The 22,879-nt window shown below is 37.9% G+C and overlaps 1 protein-coding gene and 1 non-coding gene across 9 annotated transcripts in view; both read right to left on the minus strand.

Annotated features, from left to right (window-relative positions):
• Positions 1 to 22,879, minus strand: part of RC3H2 (ring finger and CCCH-type domains 2) — a 34,462-nt gene that overhangs the window by 5,278 nt on the left and 6,305 nt on the right. For 2 of the 8 annotated variants that reach the window (XM_030507520.1, XM_030507522.1), the window contains exons 2-21: positions 20,410 to 20,706; positions 18,869 to 18,986; positions 18,186 to 18,419; positions 17,430 to 17,605; positions 16,212 to 16,412; positions 15,671 to 15,803; positions 15,309 to 15,427; positions 14,854 to 14,966; positions 13,942 to 14,250; positions 12,985 to 13,199; positions 12,076 to 12,503; positions 11,471 to 11,641; positions 10,184 to 10,339; positions 9,256 to 9,469; positions 9,016 to 9,100; positions 8,412 to 8,493; positions 7,888 to 8,022; positions 7,243 to 7,350; positions 6,066 to 6,214; positions 25 to 5,457 (exon numbers count right to left, since the gene is read on the minus strand). In XM_030507520.1, the coding sequence (XP_030363380.1) occupies positions 5,262 to 5,457; positions 6,066 to 6,214; positions 7,243 to 7,350; positions 7,888 to 8,022; positions 8,412 to 8,493; positions 9,016 to 9,100; positions 9,256 to 9,469; positions 10,184 to 10,339; positions 11,471 to 11,641; positions 12,076 to 12,503; positions 12,985 to 13,199; positions 13,942 to 14,250; positions 14,854 to 14,966; positions 15,309 to 15,427; positions 15,671 to 15,803; positions 16,212 to 16,412; positions 17,430 to 17,605; positions 18,186 to 18,419; positions 18,869 to 18,986; positions 20,410 to 20,640 (3,573 nt within the window). In that variant the 5' untranslated portion in view covers positions 20,641 to 20,706 and the 3' untranslated portion in view covers positions 25 to 5,261. Of the gene's footprint in view, positions 1 to 24; positions 5,458 to 6,065; positions 6,215 to 7,242; positions 7,351 to 7,887; positions 8,023 to 8,411; positions 8,494 to 9,015; positions 9,101 to 9,255; positions 9,470 to 10,183; positions 10,340 to 11,470; positions 11,642 to 12,075; positions 12,504 to 12,984; positions 13,200 to 13,941; positions 14,251 to 14,853; positions 14,967 to 15,308; positions 15,428 to 15,670; positions 15,804 to 16,211; positions 16,413 to 17,429; positions 17,606 to 18,185; positions 18,420 to 18,868; positions 18,987 to 20,409; positions 21,212 to 22,879 lie in introns of those variants that run through there. The other 6 variants (XM_030507527.1, XM_030507521.1, XM_030507523.1 and 3 more) reach the window with 6 other exon arrangements.
• On the minus strand, positions 15,894 to 16,005 carry LOC115617258. Its single transcript, XR_003994551.1, has one exon. It is a non-coding gene; the product is annotated as a small nucleolar RNA SNORD90 (small nucleolar RNA).

Below are 22,879 nucleotides of genomic sequence, written 5' to 3' on the forward strand. Positions count from 1 at the left end.
CGCGTGTAAAGCACAGAGAGGCAGTTAAGGTGGACAAATAATTTTTATTCGTGCATGCAAATACATGTCAATACTGCAAACTTCTTCCACCGAGTCTCTCAAACACTGAAAACCAGGATGCTCTACTCCGTGACCAGCCAAAGCTATACAACCTCTTCACTTCAGTGCTACAGCAAACACACACGGCACCGCCCGCCCCTACCTCTAACACGAAGGGAAACGACCATTGGGAACTCAACCCGAGATAAACGGAATAGAATTTACTCCCCCATATAACCCCATTTCATTTTACAGATTTTTTTTTTTCTTTTTCTTTTTTTAAATTATAGTTTTAAATAGAAGCTGAGAATGCGCCATAAAAATGAGCATTAAATCCATCGTAGCGATGGTGCCTGCTTTATACATGATGGGTGTACACCATCTTTTATTTCATTTACATTTCAATCGAACAATAGATTTGCAAAGAAAATGTCTAATACAGACGTAAAAATATTCACACTAGAGCTTCACAATCGGTTGTACAATTGACAAACAGGCCTCTTTTCCCAAACTTTCCAGCTAAGCAAATTTATAAAATGTAATCAATGCAACAAGAAAAAAAAACAATTTTCTTTAAAACTTCCAGGGAAAAGAATACGCAGTAAACAGTATAAATGCGGACAGCAGATGCTGCAAGCTAACCACGATACTTCGGAGTGGCTGTACAGTGGGTATGTGCAGTACAAATAAAAGCCACATGTGTTGTATCACAACTACTGTATAATGTACTTGTTTGCCCAGCTAAGAAAATGCATGCACTTCCATGCCTTGGATTAACTGAGACCTACCCTGGATACACTGATGGGCTATGTGCAAATGACCTCGGCTTTTGGCAGTAATAAATGCAGCCAGGCTCTGTTGTAGTTCAGCTTCTACAGCAAAATCTCGAGTGATTAAAAGCTTCCACAAGCATCCTTCTTAAATAACAGGGTGTAATATTATGTTCGGGTATGGGTCATTTTGTAATTCAGATTTGTTTCATCTCATCACTGACAGTTTGGGGTTTGGTTTCTTTTCTTGCCATGCTCCCTTGCCAGCAAAGAGATGCATGGTGACGACTTACTGCCAAAGTCAGCTGTTCCTTTATACTGGAAAATTGGGTCATTTAAAAAAGCACATCTATTGTGTTCTGCTTGCAGAAGAGGTCCCTCAATGAGAGGGAATTTCCTAAAAAAGGGATTAAACTACAACATAAAGAATGGACTTTTACATACTATAGATAATCCGATCATTTCTCATTTTGTTACACTCTTCAAATTCCACGTCTTCCTTTAATAACAGTCTAATAATAATGTAAAGTCTGTTCACAAATATGATCAAGGAGCTGCTGGCATACAGTGTTTATGTACAGCAACAGGTACAACTTGACAACTTGTGCTTTAAAAAAGCAAACAAAACCAATGTTTGGAACTATTCTGAGTTTAGATTAAGTTATTTTAAGTATTCTTTCCTCAGCTGTTTCTGACCTCTGTGCATTAATTTGTACCTCATCCAGCCTAGTACACTATTATACAAGAACAGCATTCAGCTCTTGAGTACAGGATAAAGTAAGATTTCAATTGTGTTATCAAAGCACTAAAACCTCCCAAATTAGACTTCTACAAAGAGCAGTTAAGAGCTTATTTAACATAATCAGCTGTTTACAACTTGGGTTTTTTTTTTTTCCCTAAATCAAATATCAAACTTTAGTGTCCCTGTACTAGACTACCAAGAACCAACGCCAGTTTGCTTTGCAAAGAGTCTAACCTTTCCTTTGAAGGGTCTAGTATACATTCTACAATGCAAAATCTGCATAAACACTAAGATTCATTTCTTGTCACCTGTTTACAGGAACAAAATATCAGTAGCAGGGCAATCACTCTGCTCTAAGTATACGTTAAGAATGTACAGATAATTACTTTCTCACACAAGCATTCTCCCAGCACAAGCATTAGTCTCTATTAAGACCTATGTGGGAAATGAGGCAAACCAAGGAATGAATCCAGGTAGTGAGGCAACACGATTAACTTAGACACTAATAATTCCTGTATCTCTTGCATGTGAAATCCCTGCTGTACCCCTAGTGGGGAAAAAAACAAAACAAAACAAAAACCAAACCAAAACAACCCAAAATGCTTGTCCAAGCAAAGCAAAAGAGCCAATCTCCTTCCCCATTCTGCTATGGGCCTTTTTTCTGACAGCACAGGTAAGTTAGGCCAAAACCTACATGGGAATCACTGCTATTCACACACAAAGATAAGTCACTGTATCTCAGCATCAGAAAATAAGCCCTTCCATAGCCCAAAGGCACCTGATTTACATCTAGACAAATGAATACATACTTGTTTGTATAGGGTCAAAGGCTGAAACTTCACCAAAGAAGAAAGCCCGAGCTAGGTTACCACCTGTAGCTTTCTCCTTGTCAGGGCACTGGAGGGCACAGTTTCATGGCAAAAACCACACAGTCAGTGCTAAAACTGTAAGACAAAGCTCGCATGCTGTTGAAATCCCTAAAGAATTCTTTTGCCTGTCATTCTAGATATTAAAAATCCAACTAAAATAAAACCCCTAGCCTCAGTTAAGAACCAACTTTCCGTATGAAGTGTATGTCATCCTAGAGAACTGCTCTATCATGGGACCTCCTGCTGCAGACAAGAGTATATATAGATACATCTGTTGTTAGCTATGCCAATCTGGTTGGCGGGAATATGTCAGGCTTATGTAATTTCACTGGACAAACAGGCAAATGTGTGTAAGCAGCTTATCCCAACCCCCCTCCAGCAGAGCACAACCAAGTTTTTAAAATTGCAATTTTAAAATTAAAAAGTTAAGGTAAATACACAATCAATTTATGTAGTATATATTCACCCTCAGATCATGCTGAAGATGTTCTGTGGAGTTCTGGTGCACAGAGGGCTCTTTCCCTGAGGGCAAATAAGGACTTCTCAAACCTTTATATTTTCTCTATTTTTGTAACAAAATAGCAATTTAAAATTTAAAAATCTTTTAAAAAAATTACATCACCTTCAACATGGAAGATCTCACTGTTTAAATATCCGTGAAAGAGACATACTTGTTTGCATATCTGTTTTGGAATTACATTGTACAGCAAATAATAGTATCTCAGAAGCATTTCAAAAGTAATATAAATTCATATTTACATAATGGCCTTGGTATAAAATATACAACAATCATATTTATGTCTAACATTCTAAGTTAAAGTTAACATCGATAGGAAATAAGTTAAGGTGACAAAGGTGGTCTGGTTTTTGTGTCCATTCACTTCAAGTTGCGAGTGAAACAAAGCATCAGTCTAATCCTAGCTATGAGGTGGCACGGGCTATAGGAAGGTACAGCAACAGCCAAAGGAAACTAAGAAAAGACTACTCGACTGGCTTTCTACATACATTCCTTTACACTGGAGTATTAAATAGATGTGTAAGATCTTCCATACTGACACCGGAATATCAAAACTAACCCTTGGATTTTCAGGTATATTTACAACATAATTATCTCATGGACAGGTTCATTAGGAGAGATATCAAACACCAATATTTACTTAGTCTAATCAGTAACCCTCAGGGAAATGCCAACCCCCACCCCCCAGAAGCGTGCACAAAACAGTTATCAAAATCTTACCCGACCACATAGCTGTGATTTTGTAAAATAACAACTCAGACGACCAGTAACATGATCCTCTTTAAGCATTTTTGCTAGCAGGAAAAGCCCTTACATGCAGTACACCTGGTGAAAGATCAGCTTGGCTTAAAATATTCCAGTACAATTTTCAGAGTAAACAACTTCACAGAAGTTAATAAAAAACATAAAAAAAAAAGAAAAATTAAAATAAAGTGTAAAACTTGTCACAAAGAAAAGTAAGAGGACAAACAAGAAGATAGTCATCATCAGGAGGGAGAGTCCTGCTTTCTTTCCCAGAAGAGAAAAAAAAGAGTGGATTTTTAAGCTTCTCAAAACAAAAAACATATGCCCAGGGCTCTATTTCATGTGTATTTATGAAAACCAATTTTCAGTTGACATGTCTAACATGATTCTCAGTCACATCTTAGCAGGGCATAAATTCATACGCTTTTCAGTACTCTGAAGGTCAGATAATGCTCTATTATTGTATTTTCAAGGTCTTTGAAAATAAGTTGCCACTGAACAAGCAAAAATTAAACCTGAATACAAAATTATGATTAACAACATTTAACAAAGGTAATACAACCGCCTTAAATTCCCAATATTTAGTTTAAATTAAAAACAAAACAGTACAAAAAACAGCAATACCATCTTGTTAGTCAGTGCAAACACTACGTACAGGGTTTTCAAAGGAAAGCCAAGAGCACCTGATACTTTTTGCCAAGTCATCTGGATTCTATAATCTCCAAGTTGAGAACTATTAGTAAGAAAAAAAAAAAAAAGAGAAAAACCAAAACTGCTGTTACATTAGTGCATAACCTCTCAAAATGGTTGAAAATCATTTCACGTATAACTTGGGGAAATCAATACCTAGTACATTAGCTGGAGGACTTAGGCACTTGGTTTACTTCTGATAACTTTACTTGGACAAGTAGCCTGTGTATGTGTATCTACATTACTAAAGCAGAAATTGGGGGGCAATGGAAACAAAAAGCTGCAGCAAAGCACTGCACCACAGACCTGCAAATAACGTAGCAGTGCAAAGCTAATGGTGTGTTAACCCTGTAAAAGTCTCAAGTCTGAATCTCCACCTCTCAGTCTTCAAACAGGAAACAATACTCCATGCAAAGTTCCACAACTAAAGAAAAAGCAGCTGCAACAAGACACGAGTTCTTCTCTCATGAAACAAAATAGAGACAAATAAGTTAGTCTTCCTTTCACTAGATGTATCGTCGTAGGATCCTGCTAGTTTAAATAACTGAGTTGTTAGTTTTCTACAGAAGCCATTTTAAACAAGAATGGCTCAGATACCGCACCGGATTGCTACAAACTCATAAAAAGCTGCTTTAAGCTTAAGTAAAACAATGTCCAAATTCCATTCATTTGTGGAAAGTGAACGCCTTACCCTAGTAAAGTAAGTTTTTTTTTTTCTTCAGAATGCTAATGCGAGAGGGGCTTGAAGTATCAAAGAGTCCACAGGAAATGCATGACCCCAATATTATTCTTTTAAAAAAAATATACATTATATAATATATATTATATATATAAAAAGCTAGTGTAAATGCTTCCATGGTGTGGTCACAAGCTGGAAAGATGAATGCCTTTCAGCTGTTAACCATCCTGCCACTTGCAACAGGCTTTAAAAAGTCATTTTTATCCTCAGACATAATGTGAGCAGTTTTCAAAATGAGGCTGCCAACACTGACTGCTGTGCTGATGGGCAGGCAGCTTGCATTGCTAACAGATGTGATCGGCTGACTGAAGCAAGAAGTTACGGGCAGGATTGTTTTCTGCTCCTCCCTGAGGAGAAAAATAAGTTACACAAATATTAAACAAGTACATGCACAAGTATCCGCAACTGAATTGTGTGCATTAAATAAATACTGACATCAACTCCTTTTTAGCAACAGGCTAAACATCTTACTATGGAACGGTACGCTCAAGGTGTAGTCTGCCTCATTTTCAAAGGCTGCATTACACAGTAAAGACTACAGAACATATCAACCTAAAATAGTGTATTTTAAAAACTACCTCTCTATGGAGATTTGTGCAAACAGGAGGACATTTCACCTTTTGGAGTTTTTCTTAATTTCTGTTAACTATAAAAATACTTTTGCATTTTTTTTGCTTACTGAATGTGAAAGGTATTTTTAACAGCTGTGACACGTTTCAGTGTATATGATTACAACAATGCATATGAACGATGGTGCCATCCTGTGACTGTTGTATTTGTGACCTAATTCTATTTCTTAACAGGTTCTTCTCACTTCACCATGTATACACAATGCAGATGTCTAATCCAAGTCTGAGTAGGTACGTAGTTCATCCATAAACAACCATGCTTCACCTATTCTGATGCTGCTGTTTGTCTAAAACTGGCAGACACTGCTGTTTTGTCTAACACTCACAGAATCACAAGGTCTTCACCTAAACTTTGTCTCTTCTGTTCCATAGATTCTTTCTGGTGCTGCTTTAGCAGATGCCCATTCTCTACGGTTGTTCCATTGAGCAGCTGATCATCTTGAGAACTAATACCTAGCTGTATATCCAGAATCTCCTAGAGAGGAAAAGGAGAAATATCTGTCAACACTGTCACAACCAGCTTTAAATTTTCTTAATATGTTCCACTACATAAATTTGATGGAAACGGACTCTCATCGTAAGACTCATTTTTAATTCATACTCTTGGAATGTCTACATTATTTTACTACAGACAAAAGGCAAAAACAATGTTTCAAAGATTGCAATGAATGACGACAGTAAACATCAGTTGCTAAAAAATGGTTTATCAGGTGAGACAGGAAGGAGGCAGTAAAGACTGAGAGCTGTTTCAGTAATCAGGGGTAGAGGTAAGGCTAAAGATAAAGATCCTTCCATCCATGCAATGGTGATTCACAAATTCATACTACAGTACTGCTTCGCAAACCTCAGGCAGAACAAACAAAAGCTGTCACCAGTACTGTAAGTCAGTATTGAATGTATTAGGGGATATGTTCCAGATAAGAACCTTAATTTAATGCTTTAAAAAAGGACAATTGATCCTAATGTTTGGAATGAATACCAGAATGTTTTATGACTGCACAGCAAAGGAGGACATTACATAGAAGAAACTGGGGCAGATGCACCAGTTACATTACAAACAAACAACGAAGTAGTAGTGAAAACAGAACATTGGATTACAATTAAATGACTTTACTATTAGAAGCAGGTGAGCACAACGTTTAAGTTAAATGATCACATTTAAACATAAACTTCAACGTAAAACATTCTTAACTACAGTTTCAACACCAGAGGGGAAGGGAAAGGATAGACTCCCCATTACTAACGTTATCAGAGAACAAAAAGCTGAAAGCTGTGACAAGGAGCACAGTGAGCTGTTTTCAACTTTAGTAACATTAACTGCCAGGTATCTCAGTGAGACCCCTAGTGTTCAAATAAGGCAAGTGTTTGATATCACTACAAAGACTAAATGTAAGATGCTGCTATCAAAGTAATCTACTAACTCACAAAGAAATTGTAGAAGTTTTTTAGTAACTAATGAAAGGACCCACTGACCCCTTTAGATGCACAGATTTCTGTACTTACTTCTATTTGTTCACCTTGCCCATCAGGTTCATCTGTATCCAGGGCTGAAAGCTCCAATTCAATGTCTCGATCTGGCTTTGTGTCTGCACAGTCTTCAGTATAATCAGTCTATAAAAAAAAAGAATATGTTCTGTAATATCAAGTTGGCTTTTCACCTGCTCCACACAACACTCAAGTATTACAGTGAAAACATCAGATGCATTTCTAGGACACAACATTTCTAAACACAAGAGACAGACACAAATAGAACTTTGAGCATAGACGAAATAGGGGACAAAACTAAATCTAATCACAATTAAAGTACTGAAACAGAGAGATAAAATGAATTCTGAAGTAGAAAATTCTGTAGGAGTCCACTGGCACAATGTTTAGGTTCGTAACATGTACAAGTAGAATGAAAAATAAAGATTGCATGAAAATGGATTGTCACATTCTTCCTATTTTGTAAATGGCACAGCACAGCAGATGCACCTTCCTGATCTCAGGGAAGTAACTGGACAACAACAGTGACTTAACTTGCAAAGAATGTGTTAGAAATATTTGGGAATGATAAAATTAAAGAGTTTTAGCTCTTGGTTAAAATGCATGCACTTACATACACAAAACCTCAGAGACTTCTTTCATCCCAGTAACCCCTTTCTTTACCTCACCATTCCTCAAATCAATTTCCTTGCTTAAAAGATTTAAGGTAAGACGACTGCCTTCATCTAGAGAATTCCATTTCTGTTGCATGGCTAGTGCATTCGCCTCTCTCTGAAGTAATAATGAGTTACTTTTGGCCTATAGAAAGAAACATATCAGTTACCAACCATGTATTGTGAAATGGTAAAATAAACCAGCCTACCAAAGGAACATTTCCCTTGCTAGATGGATAACTATGTTTTCCTTTAATGCACAGTATTTGTTTTGCTCTGCATTTGCTGACATCTATCAGGCTCACCAGTTTCTCCCAAAAATGGCCTTACTGATGTCAGTGGAACAGCTCATGCTAGCAGTCCTTATGCATCATATTAAGTGTTGCAGGACTGGCATCTAGTTAACCCTTACTGGTCATTCTGCCAATTGTACTATTTTCTGTAGGCTACACTAAGAAAATTAATTTAAAATCACTTTACTAAATCACTTTTTTTAAAATTATAAAACCCACACGGTATAATTTCTGATCTTACCTGCTGTAATTCAATACTCAATAGATCTCCAGTGCTGGAATGCTTTCGGTGACCAGACAAATCTGTAACTATGAACCTGTCCCTTCAAGAGAAAGAAGGCAAAACTAAGGATTAAAAACAAGTTCTCTAAATCAAAGGCCCCATAAACTTCATTAGTCTATCAGTGTTAGATTTTTGGACAGAAACTATGTGACTGCGATAATGTGCTCTTCATCTTCATTGGGGCTCACAATACCCCAAGATATTACATGAAGCAAACATCCTTATTCTACATATGGGTAAGATGTGGCAAGAAAACTTGAGAGAAACTATTCAAGATTGCAGATTTTGACATGACAGCTTGGCAGTACTTGACTCCAATTCTTTGATGAGGTCTCTCAAGGGATACGTTGCGAGTAATTGGGTATTATTAGGTGCATTAAATATTAAAGACTACACCAGTTTTAACCTAGTTTTTCCAAGCCTGTATGCTTCATTGGAAAACATTTTTACTTTAAGAACATCTGTTAATAGTTCCAGATTTTTTTCCCCACCAGATTCAGGATTTTGAAGAACACTAAGGTATAGACAATTCTTTTAACAGAACACAGAAAACAGTCCATACCGTTCTGCGTAACGTGCTGATGAAGCAGAATCTGAGCCATAGGCACTCCATCTTGAGTCAACAGCATTGACATAAGGGACATAATCTGTAACAAATTAAGACACAATTCATTATCTTCTCTGTTCTTAAAACGGGTTGTACAGGTATTTTAGCTTTGAATCTTCATTGCTGTAGTAAGCATGAAGAGAATGAAATGGTCATGATGTATACTACATTGTCATACAAAGCCTATGCTTGTACCTGATACACTGATGGGTTTAGTAGCACTTCCTTGGGAAGCAGTGGCCTGAATAGGATCTGTCGTGTGATAACCTGTGCGGGATGACCTGGAGATTGCACCCCACTTGGAGATGATCGGTCCATCGCTAAATGGGATTATAGGATCTTCTTCCTTTGCCCTTCTCTGAGTTTCAAATAAATGCACTCTCCTTTTAACATCCCCACTGTCCAAATCCTACATATTTAGGAGATAAAAAGATACATGGACTCATTTGAGGTTATTCAGGTCCTTCAGTTTTGGCCAATAACTTTCTGATTATTGTTGCTGAATACAATGCTGAAAATCTGTCCAACTAGAGAGCCAAGATGGGCCTCCATGATTTAACTATTACTGCCCTTTAATGGCAAACTGACCATGAGAAAGCTATCACCATTACTAGAAGAAATAATTTTGCCTTTCCAAGCTTATGTTTCCAGGCAGAAAAAGTTCCAGTATGCTTAAGGGTCCATCAGCACCCTTTCCGGGACTTCAAAGAGGCAGTATCAAAGAAGGCTTGAGATGAGATTTGATTACACCTGTTTCATAGAATACAAAGGCAACCTGCCACACTATATAGCAAGAAGTCTCCAAAAAGCATGAGCTCTTACACCTTCAGAGGTGACCTGTATCCCATGATTCATACTACCTATTTTTTGTTCCCTGGAGTCTTTCACAGATAGCTTTTTTTCCCCTTCTCATGGCACTGCATTCTGTCACTGAAGTAAATACATGGTTTATTTATAAAACTGGGAAGAGATATTCTGAACAACTTCAAATGGGCAGAACTACTTCAAAATAGTAAGAATAGAAACTATCAACTTTTTAAAAAAGCCTTGTTTAACCAAGCAGAAGACACTTCAGCATGTGAGTATTATTACACTAATGAGATAACATGCAGAAAACCCCTACCATTAACACAGCATTTGAATTGGCAATCACATCCTTGGGCTCTGAGTCGATAGCATTTATACAAGAGCCAATAGTGCCACAAGACCACGGTGAATAGTGAGAGAGATGGTCTTCCTCAAATTTAGTTCCACTCAAATCACTGACATTTTCTGAGAACTATGGAAAAGGGAATAAATAAGCAGTGAATAATAAAACCAGGGAATGCAGTCTTAAAATAAGAAAAGACATTTACTGCTATTAGATTATTTCAGAAGTCAATCATGGAGTTCTAGCTGTATTCAAGACTTGACTTAGGGACGATATAACCCATTTTTGTCATATTTAAACCAGCGCAGGTGACAGCTGTCAAAGAAGGACAAGCTTTGCCACTACAAATAACTGCCTGGTCTGCCAAGATGTGAGACTGAAATCAGTGTCACTATGTTTGTGGCAGGTTGCTTCAGGCAAATACCTACAGTAATTAAACTGAGAGGAAGCCATGCATTTTCCTTTAACATACAAGCCAGTGGCAGATAGAAGTATGACTGTGAACCCTCCAACCTGGATGAAAAGGACTATATCCTGATCTACCTTGAATGCACCCACAAGGGACTTCAGGTACTCCTACCTTACAAGACTTTTTCTGAATAATCAGAGTCTAACACCTCAAATATCATCAATGGAACTGTCAAACCACAGCAAAGAATGCTTGGCACAGTGGTTCTCAAACTAGTTTCTTGGATACATTTAATTTACACATTAAAAGTACACATAGAACATAAGTATCACAAGACTTTTCTTCCCCCCCCCCCAATCACACTGTTCCTATTTGTTGAGTTTCCATTCTTGTTCACAGAACTTATAAAGTACACAATGTTCTACCAATGCCTTTTGCTACTTTTAAGGGATATGTACTCTCTGGGACTTGACAAGCATTTCCAGCTTGATTCAGTCTATTCACCATGTTGTAATGCCATTTGGAGTATAAAAAGGAAGGTCCTTCTTAAGGGAAAGCAACTGTTCCCTACAGAAAAACCTGGAGGTTCACAAAGCTAGTTCAATAACATTACATTTCCTTTAGTGAGGGTAAATTGAATCACTTCATTTCTTGACCTTTTTTTCCAAAATCATGTTTAGCATCACCTTAATATCAAATTGAATGCATTTCTTATTAGATATTACTTTCCTTTTGCTAGAAGATTAAACTAATTTTATGAACAACAGATAGTAGGTAGAAAACCTTTACTAGAAATATTAAATGGCATCTTAAACAGGAAGGGAAAATAAGGAAGTTCTTTGGCTTCCCACCTCTGTGCTGAAATCTACGCTGAAGAGAGGAGAAGGTGGTGTTGGAGATGGTGTTGCCATAGGAAGGGTTGATGATACCAGAGGAGTTTTCTGCGTGTGGTACTGTGCCCATTGCTCTGGCTTCCGTCTTAACTGCTCTTCATAACCAGTCTTCAAATGACCACAAGGCTCCTAGCAACGATAAACATAGGATTGTATACCTTATCATACTGTAATCAAAAGGCAAATACTTGCCAAGGACACACTTGGACCTTCAAATTCCCTTGGGTCTGTAACCTTGCACTGATATCACTGGAAGAATTTCACAAGGATTTGGGGGAGGACCTTGCCCATGTATAGCAACTCAAATCTTAAATATGTAATTAATTCAAGCAACATGCATGGGAATTAGAGGGGCAGAGGGGCTCTCATCCTAATGCAGATCAGTCTATTTTACAAACCCATTTTATTATGGTTAAAAAAACCCAAGAACTTTGTCCAGGTCACATGTCTTGATTACTGTAATCCCAAATAAAGATAAGACATCTATGCTAACTATTTACCAACTTTTCAGTAATGGCCTTCAGAGTCAAGGCTACATCCCTCCCTTTCTGGATCTCACTTACCCTTGGCAAAGGCACAGTCCTCTGTTCGTTTGGAGGTTGACAAGCCACAGAGTAATACCCATCCAAAGAGTTGTATCTCTCACGTAATGAAGTCTGATAGACAGATGAGTGCATCACATCCATGGGAGGTAAAGAATTGCTCCTAATAATATCATCTCGTGGGTACATCTGTGGGCGCCAGATGCGCCTGCTGTCATAAACTGGAGCATACATTCCAGAAGGGACAGGAGGAACTGGTCCATACGGCTGCGGAGGAGGAGGTTGGTAAGGAGAATTCAGTCGATCTCGAGGGGGAAATGTACTGTAATGATCGGCATATGGCACGGAAGCAGGTGGGAGGGAGGATTCTGGAACGTTATTGGACCTCACAAAGCGAGGAACACAGGGAGCCACACCAGCTGGTACTGTTGGAGGTGGTGGATAATATCCTTAAAAATTGGAAAAAGGCACATTTAATGTAACCACAAATGACCCAGAATTTAACACCGTCTAAAACTGTAAGTATTTTTGATAAATACCTTTAGAGAATGAAGAGTCAACACTTTACACACCTGTTACTGACTCTATTGTTCTCCTGTGACATGTTAATTTCCCATATGACAACTGTATTTGCAGATGATGCGCTGACCCTTTACCACCCTAACCCAATTTGGAAAGTTGAGTTTCTCTGCCATTGCTCTCATGTACTACGGTATAACACATGTACCATATGTAACTGAAAATACAGCATCTTACACACTTCTTTATACAGGAAGTTTAAATGACCAGATTAGTATTCCATTAAGTGAAGATTCAGCTGATATTAACAAAACAAATACAAAACATTGACATAAAGGTTATTTCTTAGCATTCAGGCTTATCTACAGAAAGGTTCAGAGCTGTTTGTGATTCAGTGCTCATCTCACTCACCTGTCTGTGGGTACTGTGGAACTTCATATGACAGCTGAGTCCTGGGATCTTGGAAATATTGAACATTATCAGAATGTGGAGGGTAGACGGGTACTCTGGGAACAAACGGGCTGGATTTTGGAGGCACAGAATTAACTTCTGTTCCAATATTAGGAGGACCAGCTGAGGTAGGTGCTGCCTGGCTTACAGGAGTCTTGGGTGGAGAACCAATTTTACTGAAAAGGATTACCAAGAAATCATTAAGCAGATCTTGACTGATTTCAGTTAGTCATCGTTCCGTGTACACTCCCATGCAATGTGGAAATGTGGGCTATGTAATTTCCTCTGGAATTTTGTTTCTCATACCCCAAAATGACCCTATATCTTAGACTTTCTCCTAAGAGAACTCAAAAGTGGATATAAACATTTTGGTATGTATCCAGAAGCTTACATAGCACTTGTAAGTGTATTGTGGTAAAGACAAAGGCTTTGAAAAGCTGTTTAGAGGCTCAGGGCTTCCTGGGGAAGTATCTAAAAAGTTCCAAAGGCAAACCCCAGAACTAGGTTTCCAAGATTAATAAGGCAGTATCAGGGTACACTCTGTGCACCCTTCCTGGTTTCAGGAAATGCCAAATTCTGAGTGCACATTTTTTGTTTTATTTGTATGTAATAACCCAATAGTAAGTAAGATACCAGGCTGAGAATAACAGAATAAAAGATAAAGGGAGAGATTTACCATTTCATCTATATTGCACAGGAGTATTCAACAGCTAAAACAACCAGTGTTGGCTCTGACAGCTTGAGTCCACAGGCTGTGTATAACTATACCCGCACTACAGTACATCTGCAGACAGTGAGCACCAACAACAGCAAGCCAGGACCAGAATTCAGTGTGTACTGATTGCCATCCACAAACTCCACGATAATCTACAGGCAAAATGTTGCACTTAGTTATCTTTATGAATAAAGGTTACCTACTTTTCAGGTAGTGATTCTGTAGGGGACCCAGAAACATTCTGGCCATTGGCTCCAGTCTTCCCTCCCTTCTTGGTGTTCTCCAAAGCTCTCAAGGAGGTATCTGCACAGCGAGGGATCAACTGGGGAACACCACTTTCCAGATTAGCTATTCCGTTAGTACTTGGCACCATCTTCCCTGTTGCTTCAGGGCTTCCTATGACAGAAATTACGTTCCCTGTTGTGGTTGAGACGGTGCTATTTACGCCAACTTTATTTAGAAGGGGGAATGTTCTCACTGTTGCACTGATTTTTTTGTTCCTCAAGCGATATCTATGAACAAGCACATGTAAAACAGACAAAAGAAGACTTAAAAAGTGCTTATTATGAATTTTAATGTATTTGTAAAAATAGCAAAAGGAAGGGATTGAGAGGGATGTGGTATCAAAAAATTACAAGACTTCAAAACATGGTTATTATTTCCAACAATCTGCAAACATCACCTCCCCTCTTAGAAGATCCACTTCTGCAGTTCTTTGCAAATAGTTTTGAGTGAAAATGGTTCCAAGAATGCTCATGTTGAAATAACTCACTTTATTCCTTAAACAATTAAAATGTAATTAACATTCTCCCCCTTGTAGCTGATATAACCAATCCCTGACAAACCCTGAGCCTAGACTCAGTTTCAGGAGAGGAAATTTTACTTTATATGAGGTAAAATAGAAAATAAAACTGGAATTAGCTTGCAGACATTGCTTTAGTGTACTTCCAGTTTTATGTAGAGTTGTGACTTCAAGAGATTCAAAAATCCTTCCAAATGAATAAATGTATAGAAGAAACTGTTTTCAAAATTCTATGGAGATTTTTGGATTTAAATTAAAAAGAAGAAAAAGAAAAAAAAAAAAAAAAAAAGGGAAGAAAATCTCCCAGACTCACTTTTCGAGCTCTTCCTGAGAATGAGCAAATGTACAGTTTGTTCCTCTTGGACATCCCCCTTGCTGTCGAAGGTCTCGGCACATACTTGTTTTGTATTTGCTATTTGGTTGTGGCTGTACAAAGAAAACAGCAAACCACCAAACATTCATTTTACAATCTAGCAGACAATTTACATAAAAACAGCCTTAAAATACACAAACACATTTGCAGTGTTTTTACATTTTGCACCTTTAATCAGAAAACTAAGGAAATTTCTTGTTGATGGGTTAAATACTACACCATCATATGGATCTTGCTACAGCAAGTTCTGCTGCATTCCATATTCAGAAATATTAAGTTCTCAAAACCTGAATGCAGCAACAGTATCACAGAGAAGGCCATACATATTTCAAAGCAATAGTAACTTCTCAAATTTACATCATTCAGTAAATGTACATTAAGACACATATAGTTACCTGTGGAGTTTCATGGCCTTTTCTGCTGTAATTCTGAATGAAATCCACTAGCCCATGTACCACAGTCTTTACAGCAACCATTGCATTTTCCAGCTGCTCCCATGTTGGAGATGCTGCATCTAAAATCATTAAAAGCAGACTTGTCATTCTATCAATAATTCCAGCAGTATCATAAATAAGAGGCAACTCTTCTAATGCTTCAAAACACCAAGTACTAAGACAGAACTCAGAGAGCCCTGAAGAAGAGTTTATTATATATTAATCAATGGGAATTTTGTAAACAAGGAATGGAAGTTATCTTAATTTTCTTTGTTATATACAGAAAATATCAAAAGAATGTTTAAAAAGCTTCATCTGCATACCTGGATTTGGATCTATGTTTGCCAGGAGCTCTAAATGAGGCCTCAGCCTGTTTAAGTTGGCAGGATCCCCCGTGCGCTGCAAGACAATTGTCAATTCTTGTACACTCTTTGCAAAAGACTCTGGAGACTGGAGCTGAAAACAAAGCAAGCATTAGTGTGCTGCATCTTACAACTGTGAACTACTGATCTGAAAAAGATTTTCATTACACTGGTTCCTAGAAGCAATATGTAGTGTCTTCAGATGGCATATAGAGAGTATCAGTGGAGAGAAATTTTATTTCTCATCTCAGAATCTGCCCTATGAAGCTTCATCATAAGACACATAAAAGGGAATTAGGCTTAAACTACTGAACATCAAAATGTCTTCATATGAAGAATACACTACAGTGGGGAAAAAAAACCCCAAACTTAATTCTAGTTTTAATTAGTATTTTATATGACTAAAGGCAAAGTTAATTCAAGCATTTCTTGGATTTTTATTTCAACATTTAATAGTCAAATCTAGTCCTGCAAAGATACTAAAATCGTGCCTTTGACGAACCTTGTCAATAATGGATTGCATGTGTGATTTATGTGCCAAGTCGCCATACAGAAGAGAAGACCATTGTTCTGGTGATATTCGAAGTCCTGCTTCCATGGCAATGTGAACAATCTGGGCATCATGTTCTCTCCGCAAAGCCTCATAACTCCGAAACTCTTCTTTAAGTTGCATCAGAGAAGAATCTTCATCCCTTTTAGTGACCTAATAAACAGGAATAACGAAATACTCCTCCTTTAACAAAAAAAAAAAATCTCCAAGTCCATTAGAAAAAGACAGTTATACAGCACAAGTCACAAAAGTATTGGTTCTGTATATTTAGCATATACTTTGGGCTTTTTCCATGTATTCACCCACATAGCTAGCAGTGCACAAGCAGACACACCAGCTCTTCAAGTTCCTACAGGATCACTGATGCAAAGCTACACCAACTTGCTACTTCCAACTACAAATTAATCAGATTTGCTTAAGTCGTAGGAGATACTGTTAGATATTTAGTAGTTCTACTAGTAGTTTTTGCTACACAGTATTGAAAGATGACTTAAAGAAACAGGAAAGCCTCCAGAAGCAACTAAATAAAAAGGAAGAAAAATTTTAAGACACTGACATTTAAAAACCAGAATATTTAACTGAGAGCCCACTATACAAGTTAAGTAAAACTCTTAGGTTAGAGAAGATATTTGTAATAAATGAGAGCAACAGATCTCATTATGTTAATGTTCAGTTCAGCAATGTTGTGATAATCATGTTTTTAATTGTGATTCAAAAAGAAACAAAGACCCACGGAATTAACTTTTCATTCTTCTCCAGAGTTGAGAATATTCAGTTTAAAACACACACCCTTATATATCAAAAATAAAGCACTTCTTCAGTGCAAGATGGCCAGATACAAACAAAATAAAAAGGCTAGAGGGTTACAAATGTGTGTGAACACAAGGCTGGAGCTCAAGCTGAGAGCAATCTCTGTCTGGTGTCCCTCTCTCACGCCTGGTGTTGAGGCTAGGGAAGTTCCCAGTACTACATTTGTTCCTTTTGCAGGGAAATTTAAATATCAAACTACTTCATGACAGCTCTAGATAAAAATATTATTAGTCTGTACTATTTAAATGTGTAGAAACTGAATTTATGTAACATTTCACAGGTGAAAGATACTAATCCTAGGTCAGGTTCTCTGGAACTTCACTAATTCACAGTAACAAACTTCAAACATTGGTATTTTACCTTAAAGCAAGATGCTCTATACAGTAGCTGCACAACATGACCAATGCTCGTTTTAGAGGCCTGAGGGAATCTTGGTTCTAGCCTTTGCACGACAAAAAGTACCAAAACTTTTCTTGAGAGTGCAGAGCCATCTTCCAGTGCCAGTAATACAAGTTTCAGTGCCTCCTCTTGCATAGCTTTACCACACAAAAATAAAAGATGAAACATATTGCCAGAAAACAGCAAGACTATCATACATTAACATGATAAGTAGGAGCATCTGAATCATCTCAAACATAATTCCTTATTACTTTTTATTTCCCTAATCATAAGAAAAAAGCTTTGTAAACATTTTAAGAAGTTTGCTGATTTAGAAGTAGTATTTAGAAGCACTTGAAGCACAGCAAACAAAGAGCTATGACTAATTTTCAGTAATGAACCCATCAGTAAGGCAGGTTTTACACTTTCCTCCACCATGCAATCGTGCAGCCTTTGTAATTTTGTAGCATCTTATCAATGCTACACCATGAAACTGTATAAAATAAATACGGGGACAGTGTACAGGAATGCTAGCATCAGTTACTGGAAGAAAAAAAGGACTAATTTCAGTTTAACCATGTCCTTCTCATTTTGTGCCTGTTTCAGCAGCACTCAAAGAATTTGCTGTTTCTATCAAAGATATAACCACGATCATTATATACTTTAAAGTATGCTGCAACCTTGTTATGACAAGGTACAGCTAAATATACTCTGTTGCAGCCCCTACAGGTGCGTTACCTGGTCCTAGAAACTGGCATCCTCGTGCCCTGACAGCAGCCCAAAGATTGGCAGAAAGCTGCTGAGGATTTTGGTGCTGCAAGATCAGTTCTGTGACAGTTCTCTCTCCCAGAGATCGAGCTGCCCTCATAGCTCTGACCCGACCCTCTTCCTCCACCAGCTGACAATTCACCAGCGTCACAAGCTTCCTTTGCATTGGACGGCTCAGTGCACTCTGATTCAAGCTCGCAACACCTTCAAAGGAAGAGAGAAAAGGCAAACTATTGCTTTTATCCAGATGAATTTATCTATGTAAGACAAAAAACATGTAGTAATATGTGTCTTTCTTTAGGCCTTGGACACTAATCAGAGGTATCTTCCCTTCTCTTCAGCAACTCTTGTTATCAAAAAGAATTGTAAAGTCTTGCATTGACAAGAAGCCCATCCTTTGAGGAAAGTTCAGCTTTAGTACAAAGTTAGCCTCAAAGTAGTAATATTATTAAATAAAAAAAAGAACATCTTATGAACTTAAAATGAATTTAAAAAAAATGAAGTGTCGCAAGTGTGAACAAGCTTTTAAAGACATATGGGAAACTTTATCACAAAAAAGAGATGATTATCCCATTGATATCTAAAATCAGTGCTGAAAACAGTGCTGTTCAAAGTAAGATTCATCAAAATTCCACCGTTCAGCAGAGACTCACCTTTCCCTCCACTTAATGGCTTTAAGTAGAGTGCCAAATCCTCAACACATTTCTTTGCTACTTCATAATGTTTGTTCTCTCCTACATTACTCAACTTTACTGTCTGATGATCAGGTACCTAAGAAAATGCAAGGGGGAGGAGAGAGGAGAAGAATTATACATACCAGGCTACCCGATACACCTTTGTCAGTACCAACATCACTACTATTAATACGTAACACTGCAGATTTACACTGCTTTTTAGGGAAGTGGGAGATGGGACCCACCCAAGGTATGTAGAATGTAGTAAAGAATAACAAAAAGGGATCGAGATGAGGGTTGGGGTGATGAAAGGTTATTTTTATTAGTACTCAACACATTAAGAACATAAGTAGGATAGAAAACAATAACCAAGGTCTAATTAGAGGGTACTTAAAAGATGAATGAAGAACATGAGATTTGAGAGGAAGATCAGTGTGATTTACTACAGAGACAGAAGGGAGGTTACAAGACAAAATTAAGTGGCAAGAAAGTAATATGAAAAAATAAATGAAAAGCAAAGTTAAAGAATAATTTAAGCATAATTTGGGCATGATGAAATCTTCAAGGAGAACTAGCAAACTTAATTTGCTGGAAAAAACCCAGAGTAACAAGGTCAGACAGCAAAAACAGAGGGAGTATAAGTCACAAAACATTGTTTGGAAGACAGTGCAAGCAGTTAGAAGACAAGGAAAAGAAATGTTCTAAGATCAAGGCTGTGATCTGACACAAAGTTAGAAATGAAAAAAATGAAAGGAACATGTGAACTTGAGAAACAAAACCACTTTGATATAGTGTTATTACCAATAGCTGTGTCGAGGCATGTGATAAGCCATTAAAAAGCAATGTAAAAAGTATCTTCTTACTGTTTCTTATGCTACTTAAAATGCCCAGATGTTACAGCAAGAATAATATCTTAAAGCATGTGAACCAGCAGAAGGTGAACAGACTTATTTAGTCTCTGTAAGGCACAGTACTGATTATATAATCGCTGTTTTGCCACTGTTATAAGACAGCGCAGGGAACGTTCCTGGCCTGATTAGCCAGTGTCTGAAAACACAACTGGAAACCCATCATCATGCATACTTCAAAAAGCAAAATAAAACAAAGCACACTTCTGAAAGCTGGTTAAAGAGCGAGCTACTTTTGAACACAGGACATGCACCAACCAGACTCCTTCCTTGCAAGCATACAATGAACCAGTGCAATCTGCAGATGCACTTTTCTAATGACAGTCATGACAGGTAACTGTCCATTTCCTAATGGGTATTTTTCTCCAGTCACAGTTCAAGAGCCTTTTTAAACCAGAATTCAGCTTACAACTAGAATATGGTTACATTTTACAAGGATGGTCCTGAAAATGGTGTGATTGCTCTTAGAGGACTTCTAAATATCACAAAGCTAGTGTCTTACCAATTTTTTTTTAGACTAAAACGAGGGAATAAGATTAGGATCCCTATTGCAACTGGCATGTAAATGGTAATAACACAAAGTGGCAAACCAAAGAGCTGCTTAAATCATACCTGGGCTCCAACTAGCTGGAGGAGTGCGAAGTTTACAGGAAGAACATCGATGTCCGTATTGATGGCAGTCTGGTCGAAAGGACATGCCTTGCGATGAAGCTTGTTCAGGCAGGTCTTACAGACAGTGTGAGAGCAACCTAAGCTGATGGGTTTGTGCACATTCTCATCAAACTCGTTGTAGCAGATTGGGCAGGACAGAAATTCTGTCCACTGAGCTGCCTGCACAGGCATTGTGGAAGCTGGACGCTTGTTTAGCAGGCTAGCAGACCATTATTTCTCTGTACTATGTTTTGGCAGCTGTAAGTGAATAACAGAGTATTTAAAAGATGGTTTCTGGTAATTTAGAATGATTTTTTCATTAAAAAATAAACAAACCACCATTTCAGTATTTTACAGAAGAAACCCAAAACCTTATATTGAAGTAATCAAAACCCCCAACTTCATGTTAGTTTAATAATTGTACCAAAAAAGGCTCATGAACTGAATTGATGCAGACTACAAGTTGAACCTATTCACAAAAATGGCATTAAAGTTCTTCTCACAGGATTAAATACACCTTTAGTGCAGGAAGAGGAAGACATTTATTGGCACAGAACACATAAAAGCATGAATCACAGTAACCATCTCACACTATCTCATCTGACTTTGAGTTTTCAAAACCCTGACAGCACTCCCTGGTTGTAGAATGGGCCTGGCCTGGGGAGAAGACACAGAATTTGTTTATGGTTTTGGGAGGGGTAGTTAAAATGTTATTTCCATTTGGAATGGAGCAATGCCTTCCTTCTGCAGATCTTCGTCTGACTTCATCAGACACATCAAACTGAACACAGCTTTACCTTTTTTTAAGACATTTTCTCTGTCAAAGACAAATCGATTCACAAAAGAACCATAAGAAAAACACTAAAAGAATGAGAGATTAGGTTTCAGTTTTATGATTCTCTTGTGTTACTTCCCCTTTTCTCCCGAGAACCCATTGAAGCGCTCAAGGGCAGAGATTGCTGTGTCCAATTTTGTTTTCACATCTCTACCTTACACAGGAACGCAACTGCACTTTCACAAACTCACAGCAAGAAAATCTCTGATGTGTTGAAATTCCAGGTATTTAGGACAAAACTTAATGATAAAGCAATAACTTCACTTGGCTTGCTATTAAGTCTTGAAACATCTCACACTGTGCAATAGTACCTTGAAAACTGTTCACATAAATGTGTTCCAAAGAAAATATGGATTTATAGAAATCGTTCTGAAGGACAGCCCACCTTATATAACTGAAGTTCTTGGAAGAGATAACAGGACTAAGTAGTTCATCGAAACCGTTCACATCATGCAGATTGAAATCCACAGCTCCATCTAAGAGCCGAGCAGCCCCACCCTTCGCTGCAATGTGCAATGATGTTGACTTTCTGTGCAACCTAGAGACCAGTTAGTTCACTTCAAGGCTATGAACAAGCTTCTCCTAGCAGCTTGTTAGAAGTGCAAACACACAAATGCTATAATTACATGCTTAACATCCTATTTTTTTTTTTCCCTCCAATGGTGGCAAAAAGGTAATTGCTTTGAGGAAGCTGAGCTCTCTCCTGCAGTTTGAATCCAGTAACTCTCTGCTGCAATTCCATTGTTGGCTGTGCTATGGTTTAATGAATGCTAAAGTATCGGACCATTGAAATCATTATGAGAACACCAAATAGACTCTATCTGAGAATGTATTTTATGTTAATTATAACCATCTGTTTAGAAATTCTATTTAGTACTATGAACATTCAGTGCCCTTTAAGTAACAGGATACTTGTACAATATGTCCTTATCTCAGTGAGCTTTTCAATACTATGCAGTGATTTTTCCCTCCAAAATGAATTCCCATAGTAAGTGTAAAACACAACGAACTGGAAGTTGAACCCATCCCTTCCAAACCAAACTGCTGAGGTAACACTTTCAACATAAGCCAGAATATTCACATCCATTAGACAAAATTGATTTTCACCCAACTTCTAGGAAAGCACAATCAAAGCTCTTGCAGGGAAGAAAAAATTGCAGCCCTCTTTAATCTATTACAACATGTGTCTTGTAAGGAAGGAAATTCACAAGCAAAACAAATAATAGCGAAACCAAACAATGAGTCAACATGCCTAGAAAGATTTTAATTCCTCTATAAAGAATCCCACCATTTCCTTTAGCTCATCTACTTCAGCTTCCCTACCAGAACAGCAGGACAAGACAGGCACAGAACTGTAGCATGAACTTGCAGCAAACACTTCCCTTAAGGCTTTTTGCCAGCATCAAGCTACTAACGCCAATACTACTGCTGACCCAGGAACCACACCGGTGTCTTTTCACCTGGCTGCACCACACAGGTAACAGCACAAACTGGACAACTCAGGAAGTGTGCTACTGCCATGACTCACACAGGGAAAAGTTGAAGGAAAGGCCAGTCCACAACAGCTCAGTTGCTGGCACGTCACTAACAAGCTAA

This window comes from Strigops habroptila, chromosome 15, assembly GCF_004027225.2.
Source record: "Strigops habroptila isolate Jane chromosome 15, bStrHab1.2.pri, whole genome shotgun sequence".
NCBI classification, from domain to species: Eukaryota; Metazoa; Chordata; class Aves; order Psittaciformes; family Psittacidae; genus Strigops; species Strigops habroptila.